At 37.1% G+C, this 22640-nt stretch overlaps 1 protein-coding gene across 1 annotated transcript; it reads right to left on the reverse strand.

Annotated features, from left to right (window-relative positions):
* Positions 1–1106: 1106 nt before the first annotated feature.
* On the reverse strand, positions 1107–21392 carry HEPACAM2 (HEPACAM family member 2). Its single transcript, XM_030943312.1, has 9 exons — positions 21307–21392; positions 15599–15949; positions 14242–14526; positions 7942–8238; positions 5004–5129; positions 4900–4924; positions 4740–4777; positions 3369–3442; positions 1107–1223 (listed from the first exon to the last, which is right to left on the reverse strand). The coding sequence occupies exons 1-9, from the start codon at positions 21374–21376 to the stop codon at positions 1107–1109; spliced, it is 1383 nt and encodes a 460-aa protein (XP_030799172.1). The 5' UTR covers positions 21377–21392.
* Positions 21393–22640: the final 1248 nt, after the last annotated feature.

Consider the following 22640-nt stretch of genomic DNA (forward strand, 5'->3'; position numbering starts at 1 on the left):
ACTTTATGAATGGTATTTTTCACATCTGGCTTTAAAAATCCTAGGGTTCAAAGTGAAAAATTCTGAGCAGAAGAAAACGTCACTAGTAATTAGGTGTTGCTTTCTCACTGACCAGCTTGTTTTGACAGGCATGGCTGCGTGTTTACATACATAACTTGGACACACAATTGAAGATAAACAAAGATATAAGGACATTTTTTGTAGGGCAAGTACTGCGTGGGAATGCAGTCACATAAACATTGTGATTACTCAGCCAACTGATTAGCATATTGTTAAGAGTGTGTATTTGTCTTTTCAGCTATAAAAGAAACAGAACACATTAAAAAACCATGGAAAATGACATATAATAGGCTTGTTACCAAATTAAGTCGTGTGCTGTTCTTAATTTGTAAGAAAGGCTATATTCACAATAGATTTATGGCAGCTATACCAGAATTACAAAGACTTTAGTGTATTCACCCTTATGCTAGGAAGTGATATACAGGAGATGATTTGAACAAAATCAGGTCTATGAGGCATAAGCACAACGTGCTGTGGCCTTCCTGGTACTGAACTCAGCAAGTGTGTCTGTGGAGTTCCCAGCCAGGGTACCACACAAGAATTCTTTTGCTAGAGAGACATTGCTTACTTAAGTATGTCTGTTAGCATTTCAGTGACTATTTTAACAACCACTGATTATTATTCAACTGGCCAGTTTCAACATTGCAAAAACCCCTGCTCTAACTTTACTTGGCACATGGCTGAGAGGTCTGGAGGCCATGCTACCAATTAAACTGCTTTGATTGAATATTTAACCTATTCAGTAGGAAGTGCTGATGTTTCAGTGTCCTATTAAATTCAGTGGGAATTTTAATTTGAAGCTGTGTTTGAAGATCTCACCTTTTGTTTTTTACACTTTGACAAAACTGGTGTAATGAAACAACGTAATGGAGCCTTGAGGAAAAGATGGGGATTGGACAGGAAATGGTGGAGGAATTAAGGTAGCTTTTATCTTTCCTTCCATAATTCTCTCAGTGGAATCAAAAAACAGCTACCAAAATGTAAATTGTTCTGGATGCAAAAGTATTTGTCTTTGAGCTACCACGTGAGTGAACACAGTCTGTAACTTACTGTTGGTGGTCTTGTTCTGGCTGCTCAGGAATGTGCTGAATAACTTCATAAACCGTACTTAGCATATCCTGGCCTGCAACAAAGTCAGGGCCAGGAACAGATTGGCTTGAAACCTAAAACCAACAAAGTGTATTCCTACTGTAAGTACAAATATGAAAAGATTCAACAGAAATTAAACTGTTAATGTAACTTGTAATTTTTAGAATTTTCACCAAAATTTTGCTTGTGGATTGAACAGGAAATCTCTGCTAGTTTACATTTAATTTTCAGTAAGTTCTTGTCACATTAATAGTAAGGCAAGTATTAGTTTTGAATTCATTTAGCCCCTTTAAAGATTTAGGATGCAGCTTTTGCATTTAATACTGCAAATGCTTTATATCAATGTACCACAAGTCAAGAAAGGAACATTTAATAAAGAGCAAAGCAGGAGAACAGACAGTAAAAAAGCAGTAAATATTCAGGGCTTGGATTCAGCATAAAGTTCCCACTGGCCTGTCAAAGAGAGACAAATGCATGGAATTTCCATAAACCAAGTAATATTGATTGTTCAGCATGTTAAGTATATTAATGTCCTCTTATGTCATGACAACAGATTAAACCTAGACTCTACATCCATAAGGAATTATCAGTCTTTCTGCCTATACCCAACCTCCAGTTCTTCATTACCTACACTTTCTTATTTTCCCCTTTCTCTGCTGACTAAAATGAATCAGTGGATCAAATGCTGACTTTACCTGTAATGCTATACAGGTAAGTATAGTAGCTGAACATAAACGGGGGAGTTTCTCCTGTTTCTTGAAATTTTACTGGAAATTATACTAGATTTCATTGCTTGTACATCCATCCTGTTGTTCTTGTCACTGCTCTCTCCCTCCTGACCTACTAAGGCCCTGATCCTGCAAGAATGTGATGTTGTGATATGATCAGCTTAAGGGATATAGGATCATAGAAGGTCTGGGTTGGAAGTCCCTAATGATCATCCAGTTCCAACCCCTCTGCCACAGGCAGGGACATCTTTCACTAGACCAGGTTGCTCACAATCCAATCTGACTCTGAACACTTCCAGGATGAGGCACCTGTAACTGAGACAACTTTCAGTTGCCTCACCATCCTCACAAGTAAAGTATTTATTTAATCTAAATATACCCTCTTTAGTAATAAAATAATATTGCAGTGTGCTTAAGGCTGTGATGATCTAGGGCCTGATCTCTAAACTTAATAAGCCCCTTACTGGCACAAACTGTGGCAGAAGCAGTTCAGCTGCTCTGTTTTCTAAAAGTCTTTTATCTCTGCTGCTGTAAAAGTCTGTCCTCTCCACTAACATTTGCAGTAGCACTTTAGCCCTATAAATGTATATTTCAAACATCTAACTCCATCAGAGAATAGAAATTAATCTATAACTGGTTTTTGACATCATGTATTATGAGTACTAATCATAAAAACAAATTAGGTGTGACAATGTGACCTTGTGACCATGCTTTAAGAGCTCTCCCTTATCTAACCAGATTGATGCTCTCCAAAGTTACAAGATTACATTGCTGACAATTTTCCCTAGCAAAAGCAAAGTCTTTCTTTTCTTTCCTCACAGTTTTACCATTGTCCCTAAATTTTGTGGCCCTGTTTCTGATCTTTTTTTGTCCTTTTACACCATATCAGAATGGTCTCCAACTGCTATGCAGTAATGTCAGCAAAGACAGTGCAAGGAAGCAGCAAATGTTGCAGGATTTCTTTTCTGCTAGCAAAATTCCTGTGCTTAACTCCTACCCTACAACCAAATAATTTTTGTGAAATACAGCCGAAACTTACCTTACATCTACACTTTAAATAACTCCCTGAGACCTTTTCTGCACTGCCAGGGCTGAATGTTGTATGAGCAGAAATATTAGGGTGAAGGGAGAAAGTGGCATCCCAATAGTATGCTTCCCTGTGTGACACAAGTTGTTCAGTGCTACTAAACTACCCAATATCATTAATATTCTTTTATTATTCTTTTAATAATAATAAGGGTAGTTGAATGGAGATTGCTGTCTTTAGAGCTTGGTTATTCCTTACTTCATTATGTTGATTATGAAGTACTGAACTAGTAACACAGGAAAGAAAGAGCAAGTACTGTGTGAACAACAGCCATGAATATGGTGTCATGCACACATCCATAAAAAGCAACAGAAGCAAACCTACAGAAGGATTCTGGTACACATATTTAGTATACCTAGAGAAATAGAAGAGAAACTGTCTGTTTATGATGTAAAATCACATACCCTAGAGCCACTGGTAAGATCTGGAAAAGAGATGAACTCATATATCCCAAAATCATCCAAAGCACTTTCATGTCCTAAAGTTAGAACAAAGATTTAAAAAAAGAGATGTAATATGAAACTGTCAAATAATGACTGGCAAGGTATTTTGCCCTAATTTTTAAAACACCCAAATACTTGTGTGATCTGCTTTAGAGCACTTCCCTGCTGAGCTCCTAAACTGGTGTGGAGTGAGGCAGGACAGCTGCAGAGCTGGTGCTTAGTACTTGGTGATTTCCCACACCTTGGACCAAGTGAGGAGCCTCTTGCTAACCTCAGCAACAATTTTGGTAGAGACATTCATACTCTCTATTCTGGAAGGCTAAATTGGCCAATTTACTTTCATTTCCCATAGAAAAGAGGCTGAATAAATAAACTCGATATATCTACAGTGTAGTGAAGCAGTACCACCAGAATGTTTTACAATTCTGAGAATAATAAAAGAGAACATGGTACCTATAGATGTCCCATTATTATTTGGTACTTCAGATACACCTTGTATTTAGGTATATTTAGGTGTAGTTAGTCTCCCCTCTCACTGTCCAGGAGATGTGAGGCTCTTGGTTGTCTCTTGGGCATCATTCCACATCAAAGGTTGCAGCACTACAAACAATGATGAATTTCTATCCTTTGCTATGACTTTGATGGACCTTCTGTGCTCAGGTAAATGTCTTACCCTCCTAAGCTTCATATACTTCCCTCTACTTGTACATGTAGCAGTTTATGGTCTGCTTTGATGCTTTGGTAGAAAGGAATAGGAATAAAAGTGATATCTTTCCAGAGGATAGCTGGCGTCTCTGGCGTCTCCTGCCTAGGACCAGGTGGGAAGCATTGTGGAGGGAAAAGAGGCAGTGAAAAAACCACTCTGGGTCCTGATAACACAGAGAAAGGCAGTACAGAATATGATAGAAGGTTATATATGTATACTGCAATGTCATTAACTCATGATTTTGATAACAACTGATGCCATGAACATTTTAAGTTGTAATCCTCCCATGGTGTATCACCTCTTACTGCTATCCCACAATAACACTGATTTAAGTCATATTAGTGACAACAGTGGAATAGAGGTGTTCCAATCCCAGAATACTGGGATTGATAGGTAGAATTCAAGACAACGGTACATACTGCTATGAGCTCCAGACATGAGCTAAACCCATGCTGACTTCTCATTTAGGTCTGATCTTAATTGAGCTATCATAGAGGTGTGCAACCCAACATAAAAACACACTTTTCTTCTTTTCCTTTTATTTTTTATCTGTATTTTGTGATGCTATTTTTCTTTTTCAGGAATGGACTTTGACCTTATGCTCACATTTATTTCATTAGCATTACCTGAAAATGCCTGTGCCTTTCTGTAATCAGCCTCTGCCCTAGAAAACATAAACATGTTTCTCAGTTTGACGTCATAAGCCATGGAAAGAAAATTAATACAATAAAATGCAACTCTCTGGATGGAAAGTACTTTTAGATGTAAGATAAATTGTTTTTTTACCTGCTCTGTAACTTCTGTTGTATCACTGAAAAGAAGAAAAAAAATTATTCTTTTTGCTTCAAGGGTCCAAAAGAAGAGCTGGACAGTGCTTAACTTTTACATACCTTTATGTGGCTGATACCTTTTCCATAGGAATAAAAAGGCCATAGCTAGGATCAAAAATAATGAAATTCCTGTTATTACTGCAAGAGAAGACAAAGATTTTCCTTTCTGGGCCAACTTTTCCAACCCTGTGACAAAAAAGATGTACTGTATTTAGTTTCTTGTTCCTTACAATGTGCTACAATGACACTGAAAAATGCATATTTTATAATTATTCTGAAACTAGTAAACCTGCATATAGATACAAATCAGATGCAATATTTGGGTCTTGTGAATGGGTAATATTTATTTTTCCCCACAGATTTCCTGAACTGAAAAAGCAACAATATGCATATCAGAAAAGACTTCAAAGCAGATTAGTCCCTGGAGCTAAATGGAAGTCAGTAAATGTAAGCCACAAATTACAGCATCAAAAAAGGAAAATGCATATTATAACTTGAGGTATAGAGACACTGAACTACCAAAAAAGAGAGTGAGAGAGCGACTTGTGCTAGATTGGAGGGAAATCCTCCTAGTATATGGGAGCTATAAAGTAGAAGAAGACAAAAGATCCATTTGACTTTTTGTAAAGATTTTTAGATCATTGACAGTCTGGTTATTTATCAAACCACATCTGAAACCAATAAATTATCAAAGAATCAGAGAGTCAGTTGGCTGGAAAAGACCTCTAAGACCATTAAGTCTAACCTATGACCAAAGATCAACCTGGCATTAAGTTCTATGTCCAGTCTTTCCTTAAACACCTCCAAGGATGGGGACTCCACCATGTTGTTTGTATTTGTATCTAAATATTTTCAAAATATTTCTTTCCTTTGCTCAAGTCTTTTGCTGGGATATGCATTAGCAGGACTATTCCAGCAGGATATTCTGATACAACACATGCACATGGAAAACATTTGTAATGAATTTGCAAAACAAGAATGTGAAAGTTAGGAAATGCCAGACATATTTTCTTGTGCACTCTTAATTTCCTCCTTTTGCTCTGAATTGTGCAGAATTCATGTAATTAAAGGACAAGCCACAATCCACAAAGGTAAATTAATGTTGCATATTTGCTAGTGCCAGATTTATTACTATGATTAAAATATGTATTATTTAGCTGGATATGTTTGGATGAACTCTTGTGCAGAGGGCTGCTTACATCTGCTTAGACCTCCATGTAATTCACTGGCATTGTGCTGGCTACATGCACAGTGGTTTTCATGAAGACTAAATATGAGGATTTCTAGACAGATGTGTCCTAAAGATACATGAAAATAAATCACTACAATTTCACCAATTTTTGAAATAGTCCTTTGGTATACTGCTTTCCTTAGGAAGAAAAAGCCCAAATGCTGGAGAATCAGATGAGTCCTTAAAATTGTTCCTTAAAGTGAGTAATTTCAAATGTAGACTCATTAAATCACATCTCCATAGATATATCAGTGCAGAAAACAAAGACATGCTCTCTGCATGCATTTAACACACTCAAGCTGACTAACCCTGAAAAGTGAGCAATGACAGGTATACGTGAGATACCTCATCCTATTTTAGAATCTTGGCTGAAAATGGGTAACAACTTAGTGCAACTATTGATATAACTATAACTTATTAAAATAATTGTTTCCTAGATAATTTTTAGGATTAATTAGGCAGCTGTCTATAGCACCATATAGGTGAGTTTCTGTCCCATGGGGAAGTTGTATAAGGTCTTCTGAAACATCAGTGTTCCTCTTGCTACTGAAAGTGGGGTTTCTGGTATTTTGAATGCCATAGTCCAGCCTCTGTATCTGTAGGATTATGCGGGTAAGGAAAAGGAATATGGACAATTTTCATAGTCTTTGCTTACTATGTTTATTCACTTGCAATGTGAATTTAGCCTGAGCAGCATCACTGAGAATGAACTGTGTGTGAATTCATACCTCTTAGAATCAGTCAGTGCTGCTCTGCAAAGTGTAGCCTTGACATCTCCATTTAGTGCTATTTGAATAAACACTCATCTAAAAGAAAATCACTCCAGAGGGGGGCAAAGATCTTCTCCTATTTTTAAATACACTAGATAAAATGTTTTAATAAGACGTAAGTAAAATATCTGTAATTAGGAAATCTACTATTTTAAGTGCAATCAACCATGAAGCTGTGGAGTCTTCCCTCCTTTTTGGCCTTTGAAAGGAAATCTTAGATAAATATTACATGAACTTCCTGGAGAAATGTCATGTTTATTTCTATAAACACACGGTTCTGGTTGCATTTTCTTTCACTAGTAACCACAATATTTAGTTTTTGAGTGTGGTATTCTTACTATGAAATTGCAACCTGTATTCCTCCCAGCATACTGAAAGCCCTGGATTCATGATGAATCAGTAAATAGTCTGAATCATGGACTTATCTCCTTGTTTACCAGACTAACAAATTTGTTAGCTCTTTGCTCAGCCCACGCGAAATTGCTTTGTTAAATTTTCTAACAGGCCATCTAGTAATTCTTGCTGAACATTAATAGCATATGTTCCTTATCTGAAAATACTTGTATCCATCTGTATTGAGAAGAGACATCAGACCTCCTTGATATCTTGTTCTTTGCTCTATGCTTCTGGAAATTTTCTGAAAAGCTGCTTTGTTGCTATTGAACACAATCATACAGGAGCTGAGGTTATACTGTAGGAGCAATGAAGGTATGTGTTCTTCAGAACCCAGCAATCAATCCAGAGATTCATAAATAGGACAAGGAAATAGTTTACACGAACATTGTAATAAAATCCCACAAAATTTCAGTGTCTTAGTGGGTTGTGTTCCAAGCTGTGCGATACAGCAAGTAAAACCTTATCCCACAGAATGTCCAAAAGCCCCTTTACCATATTCTTAGCAAGACCTAAATTTCAACACATATTCTAAGAACGACTTCCTTTTTCTGGGGCATCCACTCAGAGGTTACACTTTACAGCAGTAAAGTTACATTCTTACCTACAGATGTAACAACAACTGTGAAGTGAGTTTCATCTCGTTTCCCAGTCACATTATTGAAAGCACAGCACATGTAATCCATTGTCTTCTGGGCCACTTTATCAGATACAACTTCCAGATGGGGTCCATATTTGATTACTTGAGTGGTATTGTCATCCCTTTGAATCCATGAATAAGTATTTGGTGGATTTGAATCTGCTGAGCAGTCAAACAGTACAACTTGCCCCATGTCCACTGTAAACACTGCCCCTATATTCAGACCTTTGTCTGATTTGACTCTAAGTCCATAAGGTCCATCTGCATTGTGAAAAAAAGGGAAATACAGTGAGAAAATGAAAATCAAAGTATATAATTAAAAATTAATCAGAAGCGTATCTCTAAAGTTAGAATATTTAAGTTAGACTTTAGAATGGCTGGCATTCAGTCATTTCAATGAAAAGGCTTTCAGTTCAATAACTGGATCTGTGCTAGGCTTAGCTCAGGCTACACCCACTTAATACTGGTCTAATTGCTGTTTAAGGAAAAAATATGGGTCTATGTATTTCTCAGTATGATAAAAAGAATGAAAACTGAAATCAGTTTGATGTCTATGAAGTAAAGGAGCATGTCTTCAGGAGCATATTTGATTTCTACTTCAATGCCAAACTTAATGGCATAAGTAATTTCCCAACAAATTTAAAAGTGAACAAATTTGCCTTGCAATGTTACCTTCAGTGCAATAATTTACAGTGTAAAAATTATTTAGGAAACTAACTTACAGGTATAATATTGAGTGGGGTGTGCTTTAGATAAATTCAGAAAAATTTTTCCATAAATGACTGCTAGAATAAACTTTAACTTTCCCCCTATTTTAGTAGGTTTGTAATACTAAATAATATTTTAAATAATTAAATAATTTAAAATACTTAAATAATTACTACTGTAATTATGCTTTTTTCAAGAGCAAGTTCTTGCACTGCAAGTTGCTTTTCTGAACATAATTAGAAGAAGCATATGTTGTTCTAAAGTCATGTGTTCATTACTCAAAATATTGAGCAGATGAGTATTTTTAGTGCAATCTGCATAGGAAAATGAGAAGAGAAACAATATACTTAAATTTTATAAGAATATTTCTCATACTGTTTTTACTTGAACATTTCAGTTCATTGGGGCTTTTATATCTTTACACTTTAGAATTATTTTTACAGTTATTTAAGTATAGAAATTTATGTAGAGAATATAATAATTGAAGTGTGCCTCATTAAATAACTTTTTCTCATTAAAAAAACAAAACCAAAAATCCCTAATCATTTTAATGTTGTTGACTCCCTGAGGACTTGCATGAATAATCAGAAATGTGCAGACCTAATATGACAGAGCAAAAGAAGAAAATATACAGAGTATCCTTTTGGTAGCATCCCTGAAGATCAGTAAAGCTACCTCATACACAATGGTGTAACACAAAACAGGCACACTACTGTGCCCATTGCAGACAGTGGAATCTAGTAAAATTTCCACCTTCCTGTGGTTGTCTGCGAGAATTAAGATAATGTAGCTGGGTTTAAATGGGAAAATCCCTGCTACATGAAGCTGCACACTTGTATATTTCAGACTTTATTTCCCACCAGGAAATTCAGGACCATGTTAGAATGTTCTCTAATACACACTTCTATTTACTGCTTGCCTTTTTTTATGAGACTCATTTATTCTTAAAGAACACCTAAGCCACAAGCACATAGCACAAACCAGGCCATTTTGTGTGCACCTCTGTGTTTTTTTCTGTTCAGGCTTACACAAGAGACTATAGACCACCATGTATGACCTCAATTTAGTTCACTTTTAAGTAAATATCCATATTTCACAACATAAACTCGTCAATCTTTTAATTTTCATTATTTATTTCCTAGAGGTAAGCCTTTTCCAGTCTCATTTTAAGGAATGGCCAACATCATGCATAATATTTTCTTGAGAAATGCAACACAAATTCACTTCAGCATGAATTAGTGCTACTCCCACCTACATTACAGTGGCCACTCTGAAGAATCATGGCTTTTCTTTAAGTTCTAGATGATGGGCTGCTTCCTCACAGGCTCTGCAGTTCCTGAGTACTTGCTTTATTGTATCCAAGAGCCAATAAAGCCAGTGATCCTGTAATGACCATTTCTGTGAAGTACAGACCTATACCCCACTCTTTTGGCTTGGCTGGACTCACTTGGGCTGCATGTTTCTGTGGAAGGGGAGCTTTTCACAGTGGCTCACCTCTTACAGGTATTTACTTCCCTTTTTTCAGATCTGAAAGGAGAAGGGATGTACTGGCCTTTGATGTTTTTCATAAAAGAATTAAAGCCCCTCACAAACTATGTATAGGCAGGAGCATACTTTTTTTTACTTTTCAGAGCAATTCAATGGTTCTTCCAATCCAATTCTCCCTTCTTAGGAGAATTATATTTTATTTTCACAGGTAATATGACACTGATATGTGTTAGCAGGGATTATTGGTAAGAATAGCTGACTGGTTTCCATGTCTCCTCACTGTAGTGGGTGGTTTGCCACAGTCTGCAAAATAATTGGAACTGAGTTCTGCTCTTCTATCAGTATCATAATTGTGCAGCATAAAGAGATAACACCGATAACTATATTTTAATGGAAGCTGCAAGTTGAAAGAAATCATTATACAAACACTCACACACACTGGCTGGGGAAGTAAATTGTAAAAAACCAGAGGGGTTATCTTAAGAAATAGCCAAATCTTGGCAAAATCTGAAAAGTGACATTCTTTGCTGAAGTCAACACAAGGATTGGGTAACCCTTCTGCTTCGCCCGGAGCAATATTTTGCCTCTCCTGGACATTGTGAACATCAAGGTCCCTAAACAATGGGTAACTGACAGTTTTACACAGCTTCAAGGATGATTCTGAAAAGTAGGCAATTAACCATTCTCTCACAAGTACTAAGTATATTCTATCTTTTGGAAGACTTGAGGAAGAAAATTCCACTTAGTCTGTTGAGTTCAACTCCGTCAACACAGTACAACAGTGTCTGCTGCAGCCTACAGGACAGCAGCTTCTTCCAGTCTTGAAATAATTTGTTTCTGAGTCACATGATTGCAATAGACATGTTCCAGGCTGCATTATCATCATAACTAATGGAGAAGCAGGATAATATTAATAAGACATGAATTAAAAACCACTTTTCCTACTCAGTAACAATCCACAATGATAGCCTTCATGGATCCCCCAGCTCTATTTTCCCTTTCCATTATTGCTCTCTATAGAAGACTGCCTCGTCTCAGTAAAACCAGTTAACTAAATGATGTGTAAAAGAATAAATCAATCTTTCTGAGTAACAATTTACTGCTCCATGGGAATAGTTCCAATTGCTCCCATCACTACGAAACTAGTGCAGTTTCCAAGCAGATGGCAGGTATTTACCGTGAGCGACCTTTTCTTTATCACCTCCAGTAACTCCCCCACAGCAATGACATATGGCAGAGAGAGATCCTGGGGCCTGTTCTGGATTGTTATTGACAACTGGGAGCTGGGAGACAAAGGACTTCTGCAGGCACAGTCTGAACCAAATTAGGTGACTTCATATAGCTCAGGAAGTAAGACCCCAACTCCCAGCACTGACTTGGATATAGAGAATACTGCAGGTATTTGAAGTCTTTCAGCATTGTGTTGTTTGCTCTTAATACCTTTTTTCAGATTTTGCATTATGCACAAAGCAAACCCTCAGTTCTGATGAAGGACATTCAGAAAATACATATACAATAATATTTACACACATAGAGAAAAAGTGAATCTCAAGGTTTTTGATAAAGCTGTATATCACAACCATTTAAACAGCAAAAGATTCAAGAAATATTGACACATAAATAACTTTGAGATTTTAAAATTCTGGTAAACAGTAGGTCAAAACCAGGTTTCTAGTTTAGAACTTAGACAGATTTTTCAAATTTACTGAAAAATGCAAGTATTTGAGTGGGAAGAAGGGGGGAAGCAGTACCAGAGCTGGGACTGAAGGGCACACACATTGTCAGAGAGTCTCCCAGACACCTGCCAGTCCCATCAGTGCTTTGGAGACAATCTCATGTGTAACAGGTCTGAAATTCAAATCTCACACGAGCTGTGCAAACAGAGCTGTCTGAAAGGTAGCAAGGGTAGCAGATGCTTTTCTAGCCTGACCTGACCTCATTGCATGGGAAGGGGCTGTCAGGCTGGACGCAATGTCCCATGTTCTGTGTAGGTACTCTTTGAAGACAGACCTTTATAAAGCCAATTCCCAGCTCATAAAAGTGAGAAACCTAGTAGAGGAGCTGCATTCATACACCTTCAGGTGTCATTCTTATCACTTTAAGCACATAAGTGAGCTGAGATTGGGACTTTACAAAAGCTGGCATATAAAAATGTGCTACCTTGAGGAAAGAATGTGATTGATTTTTTTTTTTTAAATTACAGTAATGATAAGTTAAAGCTCTATCAGTGCTGGTTATTTCCTTGTTTATCATGATTCCTCTGTCTAATGAGATGGAAGCTCAATTAATATTTGCCCTGTTTAGGACTCTGCAACTGCTTCTTCATCTTCAAGTCTGCACTGCTGTCAATTTTATAAGCTACACATAAGCTTATATCAGCTCATATCTAACAATGTCCTCGTAATCTTTGCTAATTTAGGCAGTCCTTTTCTCTTCTCCTGGTGCAGTGTAGAGACCACCCCCTCCCCCAATACTTTAGATGGAAGTCATCCCCTTATCCAATGAATTCTTCCAAGTTATAACAAAAACCTCTGAACAACTAGCAGAATAGACAATCAGAAATCTAAGGAGATGAAAGGAGGAGGAGGAAAATATAAGCGGTAAAGATGTAAGAGATGTAGGTTCTGAATATGTTGGTTGTGCAATCATAACAAGTTGAGCATGGGCTGCCTACCAGCTGTCAGAGCCTGGGGCAAGCAGGAATGGGCACCAGCCCTTGGCTGGACAGGAATTCAGTTCCAGTCCTTGCAGTGTCCCTTCCAGACTGGGCCATGGGGTAAACTGGCTATATCTGAATAGAACTGGTGGCAAAGTAGGTCCTGGCCTTTCAAATTTCAGCTCTCCTCTGAGAAGGATAATTTGACCCCTGAGGACATGAGGATTAGAGCATGGCAGATGACATACGTGTAGCATGTGCTATTTGAAAACTGAGGATGCACTGGAAATTCCTGACATGAACCAAAATGAGAAGGCTCTAAGTTTTATTGTATAATTGTTGAACGGTGATTAAATAAATCTTTTGTTTCCTCCAACACAATTAGTTTCTCAGGTGCCTTCATTTCCAGTCAAAATACCTGGCTACCTTATGGTTTATTCTTCTGTCAAAAATGGTCTTTATGCAACTCTTCTTGCTCCCTCATGTTTCCCATTTGATGTGGAATGCAATAACTTTCAGCTCTAATTTTGCTAAGCCTGACTGAGGTCTCTGTGTCTCTTCTCCATTCCTTTCTTTCTTTCCAGTTCAAGATCAGCGTTCTGGGATCTGCAGGGACAGCATGAAGTATTGCACATGTGGTGTTATCTTCTGTGTGCCATTAGCATTTTCTTTGTTTCCTGGTTGGAAATACATTTCCCACTCCCCTAGAATTAAATATGTCTTTCTCATGCCTGAATCATGCTGTCAGTTCATAGATATCTTGTGGCAGCTCAATCACCTAGGGTCACTGCCTTGATTATTTTCTAATCAATCTCGATCTTATCAGCAGAAGTTCATGTTTTTTATTCTCTGAAAGGGCATGCCCATTTAGTTTTTTACTAGCAAATCTCATCCCAGCTCTATTACTCTGTCAAAGTCATTCAGTTCTCCTATTTAATGTTGTAAATTAACTCCATTGACATACTCCCTATCTTCTTTCTGGTGCCTTTAATGGAAGTACTAAAAAAGACTGGACTTGAAATGATCTTGAGGAAACCCACTAATACCAGTTCTTCAGCCTGGCACTTCCTGTGCTTAGCTTTTTGATACTATTTGGTGTCTTCATTTATAACAATATTTTCATGTATAATCATCTCATTATTTTTTTCCTTTGAGTCACATCTGAAGAAATCTGTGGAAATTTTGAAGCTTCCATTTGAATTCTGCAGTTGAGACTGATCTTTACAACTACACAGCGCTAAATAATTTTATGATCCTGTCTTATGTTAGAGCTATTACAAACAAGCTCATTTTGAATGCAAGCTCACATACAATGTTGACTCCATTGTTTTCTGCCTGTTTTCATATTTGGAGGCACTCCTTCCAGCAAAATCATCCATACAAAGATAATAATGAATATTTCATATACTCACAATATATGGTTGGTGCAATTATCTCACTTTCCATTGCACTGACAGGGTTAGATACTAGACAGCTGTAATTGCCAATGTCTTCTTTTACTGCAGGAACAATTAGAAGTGTAGCATTGTTTGATGAAAATATATAATTAGGGCCAGCATGAAGACGCTTCCCATTTTTCATCCACTGGTAAGCTACCCTTGTACCTCTATCCACAATACATTTTAGGGTAATATTCCCTACATACTCCACTACTCCTGAGGATGGTTCAGTATGTACAGTTGGCTTTGTGACTGGAACTGTAAAATAAAGAGATATGAAGAGTTGTTAAAGTGTCAAGCCATTATATTACAATCTTCATGGTCAAGGTGATTCAAATAGCAATCATCATTCTCTCTGGAAATTGCTAATATTTTAAATTTTATCTCTTAAATGCACTTAAAGGTTAAAAAAGAAGGCCATATTCTCAGCGGGTGACTGTTAAGAATTGTTATGGGACATAAATAAAACCAGACTGTTTATATCACTGGTAATAGGATAAAGGCTTCAGTCATGTGTACCATGGCCTCTTGCCTCATATACAAGTCACTGAGTCCACAGAAATGAAAAGAGCACAAAGTATGACACGGCCCATCGTGTGTGAGCTCTCAGCATGACTGCCCACAGCTTTGCCCACACTGGGCACCCCTGAAATCTGGGCAACCTGTCATGAGGATGTCTGCAGATTGGGATGGGTTTGGGAGTTAAATGGCAGCTACAACTTTGTCACCTCAAGATGCCGTTCATCTCATTCCTCCCAACCCTGAACCCTTCAGTTACAGGATTCCTTCTGTATAATCCAGAAATTACAGAAGTCTCTTGTCATCCTTTTAGATAATTCTTTTCCATGTTTTTTTAAGTCTCCAATACAAAGAGCAGAGTCTAAAGAGGGAAATTTAGTAAACTTATGAATTCAGATCTGGACATCTTTTCTTCTTTTACAGACTATAGCCACCAGCAAAAGTCAATGGCTCCTCTGTTACAGGAGGTAAAGTTGTTCAGGGAAAAAGACTATTTGAAATTCAATGCATCCTCGTGATAGCACAGCAGAAATTTATGAAATCTTATTTTTTGTCTAATGTCTAATATGATCTTAAATGTTTCTATGCCTCTTCAGGTTTTTACTTATGATATAGAAACCTCAATCAATATATTGATTTTCTTTGTATTCCCTCCAGTAGCAGTAGAAAAAAACATAGCTTACTTGTATGCATTTATTCATGTATGGTTTCATTAATTGAGACTCCATTGCAACTGGATACTAAAAACCAGGACTTCAAAACTTTTGTAATTTTATTTTCAAAATGAAGATACTATCTTTTACTAACTTACCATCAACAGCTACTTGAATCTTTTGACTTGCAGCTATGGTCCCATTTCCACGGACATTGACTTTTACAATGTAATTGCCCTCATCACTGAGATGCAATGGGTTAATCCTCAAAGATGCATTCGGTGGCATAAGGGTAAACTTGTGCTGGTATTCCAAGTCTGGAACTACTCTTTGATTTACAGAGCCAAGCAAGTATTTTGGATTACTTTGTGACCTCTCAAAAAGCCAAATTATCTGGATTTCAGAAGCTGTAGCATTGAAATTGTAGTCAACAGAAAGATGAAGTGGTTGTCCCTCAATACCATGGATGGTATGAGATGGTACTGTCAATTTTAAGGCAGAACAAATACCTGCATAAAAATGAAAGAATAAACGAATAAACAAACCCAAAACACAAATGGAAACCTCAGAAAACTCAAATGAGAAATTCTCACAGTGAAAAAACTCTCTAGGCTAAAACTTACATTTTTATGCCTGGTTATAATTCAGATTTTAAATACAAAAAGGGCAAGAGCTCATTGACCTCGGTGAAGGTGCATCTAACTACAGAGCTCTAGCCTCATATTGCACAAAAAGCCAAAGGAAGGATCTTTTACTGATGAAAGTCTGAGAAAAATGAGATAATGTATATTTACCTTAATGTATAAAATATATTCCCTTTAAAATATTTCATATTTCTAGGTCTTACACTGTCTAACAGTCTTGGATTGTAAACTCAGTTTTTATGACTTTTTCTGGGTTGGTTTGGCTGCAGAGGGGCTTCTTAGATACCCTACCAGTTATACTAAGAAACTGACTGAAAATCTGACAAGCAGCACTTTCATGAATTCTGACTAAAACTATATATGATTATTATTGCTGACTGCTCTGTACTTGGAAGACTAAATTCAAGAAACAATATAAAGCTTGCAAAATTCAAGTATTCCAGCCTTAGGAAATTGCCAGAATTAAGCCCTGCTGTTGATATGCACAAAAGTGAAATTTGCAGCCATATGATTAATTCTGTTTTCCAAGAATTTTGTCTCTATCACAGTGCAAAAAGGCCACTCCTTGGTTAATCACTGTCATTCCCATACATTTTTTAAAATAATTTTTCCTTGTGCTGGCCTAAGACATATTTATAGAACACTATTAAAGCTTTAGTCTTGGAACTAAGTGATTGATTTTCACATAAACTTCCATGGCACTCATGAGAACAGCAATGATGTAAAGAATTGACATTAATGAACGGACCTCACAACACCATTTTAACTGATAGGACTTTAGAAATGAAGAATTTAAGCCCAGAGAAAATTAACAGCAAAAATACAGACTCATTTTGAATGAACAATTTGAAATATAAAGGATACAATTGTTCAAAATACATATAAAAACATTTTGGTATGTTCAAGATGCAACTCTAATTGACTCTAGTTGCAGGTTTGATTGTTCAGATTTGTGACTGCAAGTGGTAAAAAAAACCTAGGAAAAAAGCAACCTCTTATAAGCAAGAAAAGTAAAAACTGTGATGTAAGTAAGCTATGTGCTACTGTGTAAGAACACACTGAAGATTGAGAATGCACTGCCCTGATTAACATGCAACACTTTCACCATGCACCATCTATCCTTTTCCTGCTAATGATCATTTTTGGTTGGACTTGATGATCCTTGATGTCCCTCAAACCTGAGATTCTGTGATTCTTGGCAGGCTTCCAAATACCTATAATGAAAAAGTAACTTCCCAGCTGATGTACATGGAATGTGTTTCTACCTGGAAAGAGCTGGGTGGGTAGGGAAGGGCAGAAGGAGCAATGTATGAAAAATATATGACTGTGCTCACTAATATAATACAGAGTTAACTTTGTTTCTTACATTTCCTACTTTCATCTCATTATTCTTTATGACAGAAATTGTTAAAGGTTCATTTATGTCTAATTTCCTAGGTTACGTACAGAAAAAAAAAATCAATTCAGCAGCATAATGTGATATCTGTACACGTCCTTTGGGTCAGAATCATCAAATTTCAGTGCACAGTTGTTTGCCATGAGGTAATGGCAAAGCAAACTTGTTGGGGATGAGGGTGGGGACACAAAAAGGGAGTGGTGGTTACAGATGCAGCAGTAATGCCAGTAATTAATGTCAGAGGTACTCTGGAGTGTGAGTGGACTGGCTCATGGGTAGCCAGCGGTGCTGTACAGAATCTACCCCAAAAAAGTAATTTTGTGGCTGGCTTCCCTTTTCATAAAGCTGAGCAATATTACACTCAGCTAAAGATAGCTTACAGCATTTCTGAGGGCATGGCAGGGAAGCCAAAGGAAAACACTGCAGAATACTAACGGGGAAATATACAAAAAGACAGTGAAATCCTTTGACAGAAAGCCTGGCAAGCCCCCATTAATGGGGCTAAGGAGGAAGCAGACAGAGGGCTTCAAGATGCATGGACTTTAATTTGCAAAGGACTGGCTGGGGCTCAGCTGAGATAGAAGGAGCACAGGCTAAAAAAAGAGGAAGAGTGTAGAAAAAACTAGAATGGCTTAAGTGGAGGATACATAGGATGGAGGTGTTTACATGCTTAACTTTCTAGACGAAAAACCTTAACCAGATGATGCACATCAAATTGAAACCTGCTCCTCTACCCCTTTCTAACAGTATTTGTAGCCTGCTATTCTTGCAATTTTCTAACACTGCACAACTCTTCAAGGCTTGCTAGACTCTGGTTAACAGGACACATGAAGTATTTTGTTGGTCATTCTAACACTTCTCTGATGTTAATATACTCCCTGACAACATTACACTGCAAATCAGATTTAAACTGCTGTTGTCCACTTGAAAAAGAGAGAAAGATAGTAACTCCTCAGTAGAATCCTTCATGAAATATTTAATGCTAGAGATCTATTTCATATAACCTACCAATTATATAACCACCCATTTCAATTTTTAGATCAACTGGAATAAAGTCAAACACATCTCTCAAACACAGAGAGATCTGTAATTAAAAGATCTGTCCATATACTTACTCATTCTTTATGTATGATGCTGTTCAATTTTTGGGTTTATTTAGCTGTCAATAGGTGATTGTGCTGTTGGACAACACGCCAGTAAAAGAAGCAGTACAATCATAAAATATAGAAAACAAATAATATTTCTCACAGATCTGTTCATGCAAAAACTTAGCATAACCTAAGCAGGTCTTGTGAGCACCAGGATAACTGGGACCACCAGTATGGAAGGTGACAGCATAATAGAGTAATGAAAACAGAATCAGGGCTAGAAAATGTACTTTTGTAGCAGCTAAAACCTGTTGGAATAAAACCTGCAAATTAACTTTGTTCCACCTGATTTACAAAATTTGCTCTGTGTAGTGTCTTGGAAAGACATTTTGATCTGCAATTAAGGAAATTCTTTTAGCTGGGACTGGAGGTGGTGAGGGCAGAAACCCCATTTTCCCCTCAGCTCCTTCAGGAGTGGCTTTGGATAACTCCAGTTCTTGTTGCTCTCTCTGGCTCTGCTGGGGTGATTTTGTGGAGTGCCAACATCCCACAGGAGCTTCCCCATGGCTGGCAGGGCAAGGCAGAAGGCAGGCTGATACTGGGGCAAGTTATTAGATAATGGTGTTCTGTCAATGGCACTATTTTACAGTGACGGAAATATTCCAGTCTTAGCAGAGATCATGTCTTCTGCAGTCTGGAATATTCTTTATTGAGAGGGCTATCCTCTTCATCAAAAGTGTTGTCAGGCATTAGAATGGGACACCCAGGGAAGTGGAAGAGTCATCTCCCTGGGGATACTTCAAAGATGCAGACACGGCACCCAGGAACATGCTTTAATGGAGGAATTTGCAGTTTTAGGTTTATGGCTGGACTTGATGCTCTTTAGGGTCTTCCCCAACCTAAAGGGTTCTATGATTCACTTGTATTAGACTAATTTTGATTTTTAATTTAAACTGGGGACTGTTATGACTAATCCTTGAATTAAAGTTAATATTAAATTCATATTTTTCAGGCCCAAATTCCATAAAATTCAAGCCTATCCCTATTGCTTTACAAATATAATACACTTTTTTCCCTAAGATGATGAAATTCCAAGACCTAACTTTTGTATGATGATTGTAAGGGCTGTACCATAACGACCTCCATTTGAGGCTCAGTGATCTGTGCTGTGCTTCCATTTCACATTGCTATCACCAGTATTAGCAAGCACAACAGAACTGCTGTTGACATAAAACAAGGGCTGCAGTTTTAGTTTAAATAAAAAACTATGACATAACTTTTGAGTTTATGGCATAAACTGAAACCTGCTTAGCGAGATTTTGGCATTCTCTGAATTTAACATGCACATCTCCTTGTCAAAGTGAGTTTGGATTCTCAACTGCTTTTCACCAGTGTTCATTTAGCTCTTCAGCTCTCCTGAACTTCGTGCAAAATGCCCAGGAAAGCTGTAATTTCAACGGAAAATTTGGGAATATTCTTCCCTAAATTAGGATTTTTCCCCAAGAAAAAGTTCCACTGAGATTTGTTACAGGATTTAATTTCATTTACTGTGGTCAGTACCTTCAGTGGTCTTTGTGTCGTCTCCAATGCACCTGATTTCACCATGATATGAACTATGGGCAGCACATTTCCTTTGCTAGAAAATGTGTATATCTGGGTAAGGATGTAAGACTTCATGGTGAATAAACCTGTACTCTAAGCACTCTGTTTGCATGACAATAACTCTCGTAGATTTTAATGAAAAATATCCAATAACGTGGTAAAGCAGATAAAGCATGAAAGCACTACTTTTTATCAACCAAATATTTTTCATTTTTAAAGAAGAGATCCAATAATTGTCATATAAAACATCAATCATTATGAAGCCAAAAGTCTTGAAGAAGTATTGAGCTCAAAATCAAGGAAACTAGGTGAGTCTATAATAAGCTAGAACTGTGAGGTTCACAAAGCATATAAAAGTTATTCCTATACATGAAGGATTAGAGGATGCACTTAATTTATAATATTATGTACTTCCTCAGTTGACATTTACAAAAACAATTAAATATAGAAAAAGGTAATTACAGTAGTTTGTAGAAATAAGCTTATCTAACATTTGATCACAGGATATTTCTGTCAAAGTACATAGAACATCTATTTTTTATCCATTGCATGGATAACAAATGCACACTTACAAAAACTGCACCCAGACACCAAACAAACACACTATTAATGGGGAGATATTCTTCAGCTGACTAAAAGCTTAATTTAGTTTCAATACCAATCACATTTAGATGTTACATATAAATGAATTAATAATAAAGAAGTGAAAAATAATGTTTCAGTGCTGTCTCAGTAAATTTTTAAACAAGTGTGTAACAGCTTCTGTATAATCTTTGGTTTAGAACCTGTCCAGCCTTACTTGTTAAAAAGAACACACAATGTATATGTTACTCAATAAAATGTTATAGTATGTATTTAATCAATACCCATGTTTTACATGTAGATTAGGTGTATTAATCAATGCCAAGTTTTACATAGAGATTATGTACAGCACTCATTTTTGTTCAGCTGCTAAAACTTTAGCTTCGCTCATAAAACAAAGTGCCACTATCTGAGGCAAAGCTTTTAGGCTACCTTCCTGAAATGAAACATCTGACAATACAACAGAAACATCTTTAAATTTATAAAGATACATCTAATAGAACCAATTCACATTTCCACAATGACAATCAAATATAATTCATACTGTATCTTACCTACAAGCAGAAAATATATTTTGCACTGTAAGTCCCAAAAGAAGTTGGCTAAAGGGCTCCATGAAAGCATCCTGTCCCACACAAATGCCACCCTCTCAGCACTAAGCCAGGGCTTGGACCTGCAGCTGCTGGTTTATTTGCTAGGGAAATCAGCAATGAGTTAACAGGTCCTATCCTGTCCCCTGCCTTAGGTGATTTGAATATGTGTATACAAAGAACAAAGGGAGTGGAGCACCTGTTAGATGAGGACCCATCTTCATTGCCTCTGACTTTATCATAACCCTTCCCCAGCGGTCACAGCAAATATGACACAGAATGTAATAAATGGGGCACACAATACAAAGTACATTTAATTAATAGAAGTAAGTAAACGCACCAGGTGAACAGGTTATACAGTGATTAACTTCCTTTAGTTATAGTTTCATAAAAAATACTGTGATGCTACATGCTTATTTCAAACTAAAATTAGTATTCAGAATATTTTTTCAGAACTTTTTAAATGACAGCCTCTCATTTTCTGTTACAAAAACCCCCCTGTTGAACAGCTGTTAAAAAGCCTTTCTAATTTTTTTCTTAGCCCTTTCAAGCCCATAACTCTTCTGCATTTTTTTCCTTAACATAAGTATAACTCAGCAAAGAATAAACTCCCTTTGTCTAAACAACATGTGATGTCAAGTGCCTATGACACATCTTTGAAATGAAAATCCTATGGCTAGAGTGGACAGCTTACTACAGTTGTTAACTGCTGATTATTGTTTCTTCTCCATTAACTTACATCAGTTTAAATTAACATTAATGTAGGGTTTGGATTTTGTCCAAAGCTGTCACTCATCATACAAATCAGCAGCAAACTGGACAAACCCTCCCAGAGCTGTGCAGTAACAGTTTGCAACAGCAAATACTAGCAGTGACAGAGACGGTTTATCCATACAAAACCACACAATATTTTTCACTAAACAGCACTTAGCCAGACTATTATGGACTAACAAACATTAGGCTAGACTGCATTCCACTTTGTGCAGGAGCAACTGGTAGGAAGGAATTGCCTCCCCCTCACTGTGTGCTAGGAGCAGGGGTCCAGCAAGGTGCTAAGCCCCCATCAGAAGGGATAAGCACTCAATTTTTACCTTAGTTAAAGAGAGGTTAAAACACCCAGGTGCTTCCAGGTCCAATATAAGAAATACAAGGGTTATTCCAGGTTAATAAAGCAGAAGTACAGTGATCCCACCAGAAATAATATCACCACCTGACATATGTCAGGAGATGAAGAGGGTATTTGACATATTCCCAAAAGCTTTCCATTATCCTGTCCACCTGAATGTTGTTGTTTGGAA

The sequence above is a fragment of the Camarhynchus parvulus genome, chromosome 2 (assembly GCF_901933205.1).
Source record: "Camarhynchus parvulus chromosome 2, STF_HiC, whole genome shotgun sequence".
NCBI classification, from domain to species: domain Eukaryota; kingdom Metazoa; phylum Chordata; class Aves; order Passeriformes; family Thraupidae; genus Camarhynchus; species Camarhynchus parvulus.

Coding starts and splice junctions, on each gene's coding strand:
- HEPACAM2 (XM_030943312.1), bottom strand. CDS start 21,376: ATGCTTTCATGGAGCCCTTTAGCCAACTTCTTTTGGGACTTACAGTGC. Junction 8,239..14,241: donor AATTGCACCAACCATATATT/GTGAGTATATGA, acceptor TTCACAATGCAG/ATGGACCTTATGGACTTAGA. Junction 5,130..7,941: donor AGTTGTTGTTACATCTGTAG/GTAAGAATGTAA, acceptor TTTTTGTCACAG/GGTTGGAAAAGTTGGCCCAG.